This window comes from Bactrocera neohumeralis, chromosome 4 (genome assembly GCF_024586455.1).
Source record: "Bactrocera neohumeralis isolate Rockhampton chromosome 4, APGP_CSIRO_Bneo_wtdbg2-racon-allhic-juicebox.fasta_v2, whole genome shotgun sequence".
NCBI lineage: Eukaryota > Metazoa > Arthropoda > Insecta > Diptera > Tephritidae > Bactrocera > Bactrocera neohumeralis.
Genome location: NC_065921.1, coordinates 24091745 through 24105425, shown reverse-complemented (window position 1 = coordinate 24105425; position 13681 = coordinate 24091745). Strand labels below are relative to the sequence as shown.

General features: G+C 32.4%; 1 protein-coding gene across 1 annotated transcript in view; it reads left to right on the top strand.

Annotated features, from left to right (window-relative positions):
- LOC126754464 (uncharacterized) overlaps positions 1 to 13681 on the top strand; it is a 213850-nt gene that overhangs the window by 151536 nt on the left and 48633 nt on the right. Inside the window, exons 4-6 of the mRNA XM_050466433.1 lie at positions 7695 to 8325; positions 11040 to 11608; positions 11704 to 11813. Coding sequence (XP_050322390.1) covers positions 11350 to 11608; positions 11704 to 11813 — 369 coding nt within the window. The 5' untranslated portion in view covers positions 7695 to 8325; positions 11040 to 11349. The remainder of the gene's footprint in view (positions 1 to 7694; positions 8326 to 11039; positions 11609 to 11703; positions 11814 to 13681) is intronic.

Sequence of the window (13681 nt, the reverse complement as noted above, 5' to 3'; positions counted from 1 at the left end):
ACTTCGAAATGGATCATCATTTGGAAAAAAATACTACTGTAGGCAAAAAATAGTAATGCTTACCAAGATGTCTTGAAACGTATTAGAACGGACGATGAGTCTTGGAGCTATGCTTACTACTCGGAAACCGACGATCAAAAGGCAGAATATCGTGGCAAAGGTGAGCCGAAGCCGAAAAAACACATCAAAGCAGGTCAAAAATCAAGGTTACGTTGACAGCGTTCTTCGATTATTGAGGTGTGGTGCCCGCCAAATTCCTGTCGACCAGCCAAAGTTGCGCGAAGCTATTCGTAAAAAGAGCCGGGAATTAGGTGTCTTGATTTTTTCACCACGAAAATGCAGCGCCGCATAATTCCTTGATTCTTTGTGAGTTTGAGTAAATTGGAGACATTAAACGTGAATCGCTACGCGCATTGCAGGGGATTTCGGAAATTGACTTTAACAACTGTTTCGAGGATTGAAAAAAATTGGCACAAGTGTATTGGGACCAATATAGACATTGAAGAATAAATATATACATATTAGTATACTACAGAAAATCTTCCATTCGAATACAAAGTTTTATATAAGAAAATCACAATTATTGCCCGATGGTTTCTTAACGATTTCTCAGAAGTTCCACAAATAAAACTTTTTGTATTGATGAACTTCGTCAAAAGGATGGTTCAAAGAGGACAAATTGAGGGAAAGCATTTTTGTCCGGGTGGTTTCACTATCGATTTACTAAAATCCTAGGGGTCGTCAGACATTACTAGGATATACATTTAAAAAAAAGCATACGAAATTTTTAAACCGATATCGCAAATAGTTTTTCAGTTACAGTCTTTTGAAATTTACCGGCTCGGTTCAATCAGCTCTTTCTCTTATATTCAAGTTATTTTTCATCTAGCTGTTCACACATGGACCACCCAGTTTTTTGATCCGAACAAAAATCGAATTTAGGCAAGCCAAAAAGCCATTTTTGGAACATTTTTTTAAATGCCGCAATTTCGTGAACTATAGGTAATTGTACGGACAATATCTTCTAGGAAGGTTATTTAGGTATAAGCGGATGACGTTTGTTTAGTGCTCTCGAAGACCGCGTGTAACTCGAAAAATATTTAATTTTTTCCCTCAAATATTTTACTGTGAATTTTTAAAATACAATGTGCGTTCCGAAGTAAACAGGACTTTTTGAATCTAGCGCCCCTGGCGCGTTAGATCCTGCTATCCTTATCGGTTGCCCAGTGACAATTTCCGTCATCACCGGAAATTTCAGCGAAACTGTGATTGAATTCATAAAAAATCAGCCGAAATCATTGTTGAAATTCATGGAAATGGAATTGAACATTTCCAAAACATCGATTTATCGCATTTTGACCGAACATTTGGGCTTACGAAAGGTGTGTGCACGGTTTGTGCCGCACAAATTGACTGACGACCAAAAATTGCTCAGAATCCAGCATTCGAAGGACGATTATTTCACCAAAAATCACATTTTAACCATTAACCACTCCCCGTGTTCACCTGATATGGCACCGTGCGACTTCTTCCTTTTCGGAAAAATGCATTTGCCCATGAAAGGAAAGCGTTATGCAGACCTTTTGGACCGTGCAAAAAGCTGTATTGAAGCAGAAGTAGACTATTTTGAATAAAATAAATTGATTTTGCCGAAAAAACCATTTGTTCTGTTTTTTTTTTTTAAAGTCCTGTTTACTTTGGAACACGCCTTGTATGTATGACAGTGTCGTAAACCTTCTTCAAAAAGAAGTGGTACTGGTGTAACTCTTCACCCAATTTTATTAAGGAATAACACTGATTTCATAATGAAAATATTGCTGCCGTTTAGGCAAGTGTTGCTGAAGACCGCAATTTGCCGATTTCAAGACGATCTCAAGAATTGGGACTGTCTGAAACCACAACCTGGCGGATTTTGAGAAAGGATTTCTTTCGAAGTGAAGCTGGTGACACCGTCACTATCAATGAAGAGCGGTATAAATCGATGATAACCAACTTTTTATGCCCTCAATTGGAAGAAGTGTACAACAAGATGGGACTACCTGCCACACAACACGTGCAACAACCGAATTATTGCGACTTTGGAAATACGATGATTTCAAAAAATGGTAACCCTCCACGATGTTCTTATTTAACACCGTTTCACTACTTCTTGTGGGGTTATTTGAAGTCATTGGTCTTTAGCAATAAACTAGACTCCCTTCACGCTTTGGAAGTCATTATTGGACGTGCTATTCATGATATACGATTTGATTTGGTGGAAAGAGTACTAGAAAACTGCGTTCATCGAATTCGTTCCTACAAAAGAAGTCGTGTAGACTATTTGCATGATGTTCTATTCAGTACTTAATTCGATTTTACTTCACATTAAATAAAGAATATTAGAGGAAGCCTTCGGTTAAACAAATTATGTAAGAAACAAATTTTATAAGAAGAAAATTATCTAAGAAACTGATCGGTCGTAGAGTAGAGAACAATTTCTACATGAAACTTTTATAAATTATGCAATTCAAACCGAAACTATGTGCAAAAATCAGTACAAATTAACGGGTAACCTAAGTAGAGGTACTTTTTTAAATAGCCTTCTTTTGACAGATCACGCGTGAGACGCTGTCATGTTATTTTTGTTCAGTATTGTTTGGCATTTTATCATGGAAAAACAACGTTTACGAATCGTTCAACTAAATGACGAAAATTCACGTTTTATAATGATTGAATGATCAACATCATCGGGCTACTGAGCGTACTATTCGCAACACCATCACCCATCTTGAGACCCAGCATTCATTATGTGAAGAAAATATAGCAGAAACCATGGAGAGTCGATTCGACGCCGTTTGCAGCAACTCGGACAGACGTATGGAACGACTTCGCTCCATGGACTCTTGAAAAGTTGCATGAAGAGCCGACGTTTTCGAGCTATATTTTGTTTAGCGGCTCATTTCTGACTCAATGAGTATGTAAACTAGCAAAATTCCCACATTTGGGATGAAGAGCAACCTGAAGAGATTCAAGAGCTGCCATTTTATAAAAAAATAAACAACGGTTTGATGTGGTTTATGGGGCGGTGGAATCATCAGTCCATATATCTTCAAAAGAAATTGAAGCTAGTGATCTCGGCGACATTTGGTTTCAACAAGTCGCCGCCACTCCCACATACATCGCATCAATCAATGGCTTTATTAGGAGAACACTTCGGTGAGCATATAATTTCACGTTTTGGGCCGGTCGATTGGCCACCAAAGTCGTGTAATATGACACCGTTAGACTTTTTCCTGTGGGGAAAATCACTCTTCTTCGCTTTCATTCGCCAGTTGGCAGTTGCCAGTCGAAATGCTCGAGCGATGGATCATCTAAGACGTGGCCGTGGCCAACATTTGAGTTTTGTAAGTTACATAGATTTCGAACAGTATTTGGCTGTGTTGGTTATATATTTTGCGAAATGCAAAAATTATCGCTTCAAACAAAGGCATTTTATGTGATCAAATAAAATAATCAAATTTCACTCAGAGAAAAAAAATTACTTAGATTTGTATTTTGTATAGTGTAAGTATATTGTATAAATGTTATATTTCGGTTATATTTAGGGTAAGCGCCGAAAACTACATTCTTCTCCTTCTCTATTTATAACTTTAAGTTGTATTCACCATGGACATCATAACAAGAATAGAAAAAATATTTCGGCAACAAGAAATAAATATTGATAAATGTCTATCAAGTCAGATCAAGCTTGACGAAACAGATCAAAAGCTCTCGCGCAGATAAGCCTCTGATCTGAAGCCAACCCTGCCTTTCGCCTGTCTTTTGGATATTTCGATTAAAATGAAAAGTAAATGCAGAGGTCGTTCTGTTTCACTACATACAGAGATACACATGTAATACACATACATACATACATACATACATACATACATACACACCTAAGTACACAAATTATTTATAATACTTCTATTTTTTATTTATCCGTTGAAGCATTTTTCATCAGCCACTGTCACCATATTGATTTGTGCTTTCGTTTTATGCCGCTTGTCGGTGTTTGTCTTAATACCAAATATTTAATCCTATTAAAGCTCAATCCATTCGAATTGGAGCATAATTTCATTGGTATTGTCCAATCAACGCACAAATGCCTAATCAGGCGCAAACAAGGTGTGACAAAAGGGTGTTTTCGGGGGCCTCCAACGGCACTTACACGGCGAACGTAAATATTTTGCCAGTTGTTTTTGTCTGTGTGTAGTTAAATAAATATTTGGTATATGTGATTGTCCAAGGCGTTCAAAATAAACAATGAATATACAAATTATAAGTACGAGCAGTCAGCGGAGTCGAAAAGCAAAACGAAAACAAAATTCAAAGAGAATTAAAAAATCAATTATTTTTCTACTACGCTTACTGCTTATGCCTAATCCAATCTAACGCGGATTGACTTTTATTTCAAAGGGCTTAAAAACGCGTATGTATGATTGCTGATATTTATACATACAATGTAAATATGTAGGTAAATGGGCACATACACATATGCAGATATAAATATCAGAATATGAATATATTTAAGAATGCGCATGCGTATCCGGTGTATTGAGATATAATATGACAACATGCGCATTTGCATTTTGTAAAAATATATTAAATTGTTATTAGTTTCTTTAAATTTTTTTAATTTCATATTTTTAATTTTTATTTAAATTATTGATATTTTTATTTTAATACTATATTATTTTTTTGCATATTTTTAAATTTAAATATTATTTTTTATAATTTTTTATAATTATTATATTTTTATTTTTAGGTTTAAGATAATATTTTTTAATTAAATACTGTATTATTATTATTATTTTTTTTAAATTATTTTTGTTTTACGAATAACCATTATAAATAGGATTTTTTTTTTTACTTTTTTTGTAATTATTATTGTTTATGATATTGTTTAATATGTTTGAATATAAAAAATATTTTTTTAATTAAATAATATATTATATTTTTTTAGCTAAATTAATTTTTCTTTAATTAGTATATACTTACTAATACTACTTTTAGTTTAAAAAATAATAATTTTTAATTAAATTATAATTTTTTTATTTAAATTATTTTTGTTTTAATTAGGTTTGTATGTACATATACATATATGATTATTAGTATTTTTTTTGACAACTTTTTTTGGTAGTTATTATTTATTTAGTCATATTTAAAAAAAATATTTTTTTAATTAAATACTATATTATTTTTTTTACTTAAATAAATTTTTCCGTAATTAGTATATGATTATTATTAAAAAAAATTAATTTTTAATTAAAATATAATTTTTATATTTAAATGTTTTAATTAGGTATTGTATGTATGTATAGTATTTTTTTTTAACTTTTTGTGGTAATAATTATTTTTTTAGTCATATTTAAAAAAAATATTTTTTTAAATTAAATACAATATTATTTTTTTTACTTAAATAAATTTTTCCGTAATTAGTATGATTATTAGTATTTTTTTTAAAACATTTTTTTTTGGTAATTATTATTTTTTTTTAACCATATTAAAAAAAATATTTTGTTAATTAGATACTATGTTTAGTTTTTTATTTTAATTATTTTTGTTTTAATTAATATATCATTATTATGAGAATTTGTTGAAACTTTTTCTGTAATTAATATTTTTTTTAATGATATTGCTTCATGTGTTTAGTAAAAAAAAATTTTTTTTAATTAAATGCTATATTATTTTTTTATTATTTTTATTTTAAGTGGATATATCACTCTTAATAGTATTTAATTATTTTAATAAAAAATTTAATAAACTTTATTAAATTTTTTATTTTTTTTACTTAAATATTAGAGGGCATTAAAACGAAACGTATGTACATAAAAATAAAAAAGATTATAATAAAAGGTATTTAGATATTAAAAAAGAATAAATAAAGAAAGATTAATAATTCATTAAAATTAAAGAAAATTTAATAAATTATGGTTTTTTTATTTTAATACTTATATACACATATATATTTTTTTTATAATTTAAATGTCATGTAATTTATTTATTTTATTTTTATTATTTTTTTTCATTTTTAAATTTCTAGCATTATTAAATATCTTTATTGTTTTTTATTTCACTTAAATTCATTAAAACTATTTTAATTCTCCCACAAACTCGAATTTAGCATATTTATGTAATTTAAGGCATAGATCTATTAAAATAAATTTAGCAAGATCATTAATTTCTGCGCATGGCAACGCCGGTGCTGTCATTAAATTTTCCCCATATTTTTGTATTGTAGGGAAATAGTGGTTTTTTTACAACCGCCGATCTAGTACCAAACGTCAAATGCCGCAATCTATTACATTAAAGCAACAGCTGATCATTGTTTTTGTTTAAAATTGCTGACATCTAATAAAAAAAAAATTTTTATTTAAATTTAATCGAACTAGAGTAACAAAAATAATCCTCGGATTGATTATCATTTTATGGTGTAGATAATTGTCTGAGAAAATTATGCACTAGGGTCAGAGAGTAACCAAAAAACATACAGTAAGTTGCTACCCTTAAAGTAATATGTATAGTGGAAACTACAAATGACTGTACAAAACATAGCTTATGCTAGTGCAAGTTAGTGAAACGAAAACAAGTAAGGAAGGGCTAAGTTCAGGTGTCACCGAACATTTTATACTCTCGCATGATAAAGTGATAATCGAGATTTCATTATCCGCCATTTACAACTTTGTTGCGAGAGTATAAAAATAAAAAAAGATTCATGGCACGTTACACTTTTCCTCACTGATATGCACGAGCTACAGTATGCGTACCAGAGCCGTCCAACTCAATTGAGGTTATAAAAGCTGAATCGAAGAAGGCTCTGATGGCCATCACGACGAGGATTTTTCCAAGTGTTATGATGACTGGAAAATTCGTTGCCGTAAGTGTGTTGCAATGGGAGGGGGTTACTTTGAAGGAGATGAAATGGACAAAATTCACCTTTCAATTTGATCACAGTAGTATAACTAAATAAAAAAACAGTGAACTACCATATTAATGGGAGTTAAATGAAGTTTTTTTTTTTATTTTAATTAAAACTTATACTTTTTGGCAAGGTAGACTTAATAACCTTTTTTATTTATTTGAAAACTCATTTGCCAATTAAGGGGCACACCTTGTGTAGCCACTTTAATAACGCATATTTTGAGTTTTTTTTTAAGAAAATTGCTCCATAAAATATTGAGTATATGCTTTTGCGCAATTAGTAAATAAACTAATATACACAAAATTAAAAAAAAAATAATGATATTATAGAATTTCACAATTTATGCGCTTTTTCCACCCGAGTGAGCAGCAGCGAAGTTATTCCGACCACTTTTTTAATTTTTAATTTCTAAGCTGTTGACGCTCGATTGAGAAAAAAGTTAAATGTAACAAAATGCAGACGTTGAAAAAAAAGTCGATTTTTGTCAAATTATTCTATTAGCTATTTTTGTTTCGCCAAAAAAAAAATATTTTTCATGCAATCGAAAAACTGGAAGATCATTGTCAAGGGACACATATTCACATAAACACCTGAAGCCCCGATAGAATGGTTGGCACGATTCCCAGGCAAAGGCAGAATCTAAAATTATGTTATAGATTGATTCAAGAGTGTACTTCCTAGAAAATTCCACTGAGTGCATTTCTAGAAAAAAAGTCTGATAAAAATTCATAATTTTTTCCCTTTTTTTCAGATGCATGTAGAAGTATTCCCCTGCATCAACCCACTCCTACGATTTCAAATCGCAAAGCTAAATATCCATTGAAAGGTACCCCAACGGAAGTTGTTTAAATATCAAGAGCTAAATACTATAGATAAGTGATAGATGTTAAAAACAAAAAAAAAAAAACAGTGGATATGATTTTATCACTGCTCTGCGTAATTGAATTTCATGGTAAAAAATCGGGTATCAGTAGAGCACGGCAACAAATTCATTAACGCTCGCAAAAACGAGAAATAGAGAAAATATGATTTAAAGCCAACACGCGCACGAACCAACGATGATAAGACAACATTCAACCGAAGTAGAAACTTTTGCTGTCGGCACACACTAAGCAACAATGTGGGAAAATAATGTGTAAAAGTGGGATGGCTATATGCTTCACGCGCGACTGTACCAGCGAATTGACAAAAGCTAATAGCAAAACTGTACTTTTTTATATCGGGCAACCACACATATCGGTGAATAAATACGGACATTGCGCGAGTAATGAATCACGTAGGCTTAAATTCTGTGTGAAACACCTTTATTAGGTTGGGTGTAGGTGAAATTGCAGTTACATTTGAAAATAGAAAATGTCTCGTGCTGGAATTTGAAATTGAAGGTACATATATTATTATGGATGTTTAATTTAAAAAATAATTAATTTGAAATAAAATAATTAAGAATAATTTTTTTCTAAAATATTCGTAATTTTTATATTTAAAATATTAATTGTTTAATAAAAAAAGGAAACAAATTCAGTAAAAATTTTATTTCAATTTAATTTTGAAATTGAATTCGAAAAAAATATTTTACATTAAAAAAAAACACTTGCATACATATTTTGTAGTTCGCAAAGTTATAAAGAAAAGAAGCTTAAGGCAACCATAGAGTCATTCATCATTTCTTTGGACAGTTTCTTTTTTTTTATGTCGCTTATATCTTTATTTATTGTTGTGTCATTTGATGCATTTAGACGGTGATTTCCAAAAGTTCTTATCTAAGATTCGTTAAATTTAAATAATTTTTTACGTCATGTGTAAGAATTTGAAATATAACCTCAAATATATTAAAAAAAAAAAATTAAAATTACGTAACATAAATAAAAATTTAATAAGCAATTAGTTCCTAATTCGATTTCATGGTAATTGCCTACAAAAGTAAATAGTTTTAATACTAGTTTCGAAAAAAAAAATAATAATGAAATCAAAACCTGATCTAATTACTCAAACAGCGTTGTGGGAAATTCCTTCAGGTGCATAATGTTTGTAAGTGTTGAATGGTGTTTACGGCAAGTTTTCAACCTCTGCGCCTACATTACCTTAGCAACAAAATTTATAACTTTTGAAAGGTACTAAGGCCATTTTATTAAAAAAAAAAAACATTCCAAAAGCTTAAGATATATAATAAGGGTTTTTCAAAAATCTTTCTGTTATGTATATGGGGGCTAAAGAAATTATTGATCCGATTCAAATCATTTTTGGCATAAAAGCATAATATTCTTATGAAAGAATTTTCTCCGAATTTCTGGAATATATCTTACAGAATGATCGATATTTTCGATAAAAAATGTCTCAAATGAAACCTTGATCCGTATATTCTCTATCTGGGGACTTGAATAGTTTTGATCCGATTTGGACACTTTTTGGTCAGACTCTAAGCGCACTATTTGAGCAAAGTTTTATCCCGATACAATTTTTCGTGTTTGATTTTGGAAAGTGAAAGTATCAGATACAGTTATACGGAAAGTAGGCGTGGTTGTAGTCCGACTTCGTTCGTTTTCGCACTGGAACATAAGAAAATGAAGAAACATTATATACAAAATTTGGACGATATCTGTCGAGAAGGTATTGAAATTGTATGCCTCTGGACTATTTAACGGACCCGTTATATATGGAGTGAGCGAGGTTATCATCTGATTTCATCCAATTTTACAGTGTCGGTTAGAATGCTGAAGGGAATTATCCAAAGCGAATTTGGATATTTACCTTAAGATATGTACATTTAACTTACTTACTAAGAGCGTGTGCTTAGAGTTTAATGGTGTTTTGTGCGTGTGGCAATGGGAACGATTTCGCACATCTACGAATTCGTTTTCACTTTTTTTTTGCCCAGGAACTCGTGTACCAACGTATATAATCGGTGATTCATTTTGAAAAATTGAATGCCCCTGATCCCGTAGCCAATTTCCAGGAGGACCTCCGAAAAAAGTCGTCTGGCGGTGAGTTAGATTTTTCTGCTTGAAATTATCTCAACTCCAAGTTCCAAAAAAATGTATTATTACTATAGATGAATGCAGGTAAGGATCGAAGGTATCAACATTTTTATCAAAAGCCTTATTCATTCGACTTTTAAGGGGCACACCTAGAGAAACTGCCTAATAAACGTAGGTTTTTGAGAATTTAAAAATAGAACTACTACATCGATTGCTTTGACATTTTCAAGGTATATTTATATATATTCCAAGATATATATTTTCCCGTAGTTCCTAGGTGGAAGAACTCACACTAAATTTTTTGAAAATTGTGAAACGAAGAGTTTTTGAATTATACAAGATCTTCGACGGCGCTAAAATTTTACATTTATTGCTCTACGTTATGGTCTTTTATAATTTTGCGATTAAGTTAGGCGTTTACGAGCTACATGTACGGCGACAAACATCAAACCGGTAGTCGAAAAAGTCTTTTCGTATTTTGTCAATAGATGTCATTGTAGTCGTATATCTCCAGTGCTACCAATCACATTGTATCATACTATATAGTGTTGGAAAGATGAGATTTTAAGCTTCATTTAACCAAAATTAAATTCGGGAAAGTTGAAAAAAAGTTACAGATCTTGAAAAATGAGTGAAAGTAATTAAGATATTCGCTATATTTTGAAATTTTTCTATAAAAAGGGAAGCATGCCACGCAGGACACCAATGAAATTTGTGAAGTTTACGGAGACGATGCTGTATCAGTTAGTGTAGCACAACAATGTTTTGCTCGCTTCTGTTCTGGAAATTGCGAAATTTCGATTTACACAAATGGAATAATGGCAAAAAGTGATCGACTGAAATGGTACATATTTATTTATTTATTTATTAGTAAAATATAAAAAAATAAGTTAAAATTTTATTAAAAATACGAAAAGACTTTTTCGACTACCATATATATACAAGTACATGTATATATGTATATTTTTATTTATATAGTACACTTCTAAATGTCATTCTTGCAAATTTCACCAGGTCAAATGTACCGATGAATCAAAAAGCACGCACTTCGATATCAATCGGTGCACCCAAACATACATTAAAAATTTCTTATCTCACTTTCTTTCAAATTTATGCGCCAGGGAATCACAGCTGGTAAGCTTGTCCACTAGCCACCGATAAAATAATCAAATATAAACAGTGTGGGCGCTGTTATCAAAATTAGTATTGCATTGATTTTTATGGCCGCCGGTAGTGCCATAAACCGGTGATAAAAACCAATGAGAATTTCGAAAACTAAGAGAAAGAACGAGTGAAAGTGCGAATAAAGTGAAGTGGCTATCGAACAAAAATCGACAATAATTTAATTACTTCTAACAAAACAAAAGCAAAGTACATAAGCGCCACTTGTTGATTAGTGATTAGAAATACGTTTACTTAAAACGAACAAAAATGCGAAGAAACGAGTTCGAAAACAGCACTTACAATGCACAAAACACGCCTTCCGCAGCGGTTTATGTGCAGAATTCAACTTCCGATCCCACAGTCAATCCATACGAGCGCACAGAGGTGGAAGATTTGAATAGCAGTCAGACTATTGTCACCGATTCAGATACAGTTAGCAGCACACAACAACAATTAAATCCACTGCGACGCATTTTCATATTGGAACCGCCCATATTTCTTCTGAATTTCGCCACATCACTAACATGTAAGTTTGCCGCGGCAGATATTTGCTAATAAAAATGGACTGCATTTTATAAGTGTACAACAACTGCAACAATGTCTGATATTTAATACTTTCAGCGGTGGTATTTACCAATCAATTACTTTATCAGTCCTGCAAAGTTACATTTGGATACAGCGAAGCCGAATGCGAGCCAATGTTGGGCATTTCGAATGCAACAATAAATCATGTAAGTAAATAAAAGAATTTGAAATATGAACATTGATAAATAAGGGGGTGTTCAGACTAAATTTTATTAGTTTTTTCTGGGAATTAACCAAATAGCCGCGTTAAGCTTAAGCAAATAACGACAAACGATATTAATCATTAGGCCGAATCGTGCTGGCTAAACTTGAATGCTAGGGGTGAAGTGAACAGGTGGATAATCATCTTCGGGTTTCCTCAGAGGTAGTGAAAGAATGCCTTGATCTATTGATGGATCGAACATACTATTTCACAATGAACCTGCAGTGGGTTCCAAGACCTAGTAATATTGCTGGTAACTGTGAAGCAGCTGAATTAGGCAGACCACCTAACAATTAGACTCCGATAAAGAGGGAATAATATACTTTCAGATATTTAATCGAGCAGAATGTTATAGATAGAGCTGAGTCTCGGTGGAATCAATCACTAATATGCTCAACAAGTAAGCAAAATCGCACATCTTGACTATAAGGTAGCAGGCTAATGACGTACATTCCAGCAGACTACATACACCATACAATGACTATTGTAGAAGCTGTGGAAGGTAGGAATATAGAACCATTTTCTATGTGACTGCAAGGCTTAGTAAGGAAAAGAATCGCAACTATTGGTCGAGGGTTTCTTGACGATGTCTCGGAGGAGGAGGTTGCGCAAATAAGACTTTTTCTATTTATGAGCTTTGTCAGAAGGATAGATCAGAGAGGAAAATGCAGTAAGAGGATTTGAGTTCCGACAGTTTCACAAAGAGCCTCCTAACAGCCTATATGCGTCGTCAGACAGTCTCACTATGTCAGTTAGTTTGGCGAACTAATAAGCTCCACCTAGACCACTTTTGGTGCTTAGCGGTACCAGATGGAGTATTGTCACGTAGTCTTGGAGTAGTAGTCATCCCTTAGGAGGCCAGCGCTTGGCGCGAATTTCAATGATATCGCTTTTAATGTCTAATATTGTGAAGTTTCCAAATGATTAAAGAGTTGCCGTGCCATTATGCCATTGGGAACTTTGCGTATTTCTGATCTACCGTTTTCCCTGTGACTTTTGCAGTTTTGTACCCAGCTAAATCGTTCCTGATCCTGTCTAGAGCATCATTTAGACAATTTTACCAATATCGGTTAGATTTCTGGATTTTAGTGTGATCTTCTTCTTCTTTACTGGCGTAGAGACCGTGGTCTGGTTTGTAACTCAGTAAAAGACTCAGCCAGTATATTTTATAGAGTCCCTGAACTTTCCTTCTGGATGCAAACTTCTTGGCAAACCCCTTATTCAGGGTTTAAACATTTTTTGGGGGGAAAACTGTTCCGAAAGATATTCTGGATACGCATCTGTCGCACTCCCGATAATAGAGCTCTGTTCTCATTTCAATAAATTCACGTGTGAGAACAACAACAAAAATATCGATATTACGTAACAACAGCAACGGGTGAGAGCGTGTGAATGCCTGCTTAAGGTCGCCAAAACGCTTGCCATTCTCATTCAATGCGTTCATTTGTACTGGGGCGCTTTTAATTGTTATTTTTTTTTTATTTTTATATCAAAAGCTGATAAAAGAATGATGCATTAGACAATAAACACATGTCGCAAACTTATCATTCGGACTATTTTTATGCATTTGAATTTATCTTTATCTATTTTTATGTTTGCGAATATTTTACGCTTATATCAATATATGAATGCATATATTGGGGAAAATAGGTGAAATCCCAAGCACATATGTACGCAACTATTAAACCTTAAACATTGCCAAATAATAATGGATGAGTACATCCGAGTGTTGTTTTTGCAATAACAGTACTCGCCCGCTTAATTGACTGACTAGGTAATTGATTTCTTACTTGAGCAATTTTTTACGCACAA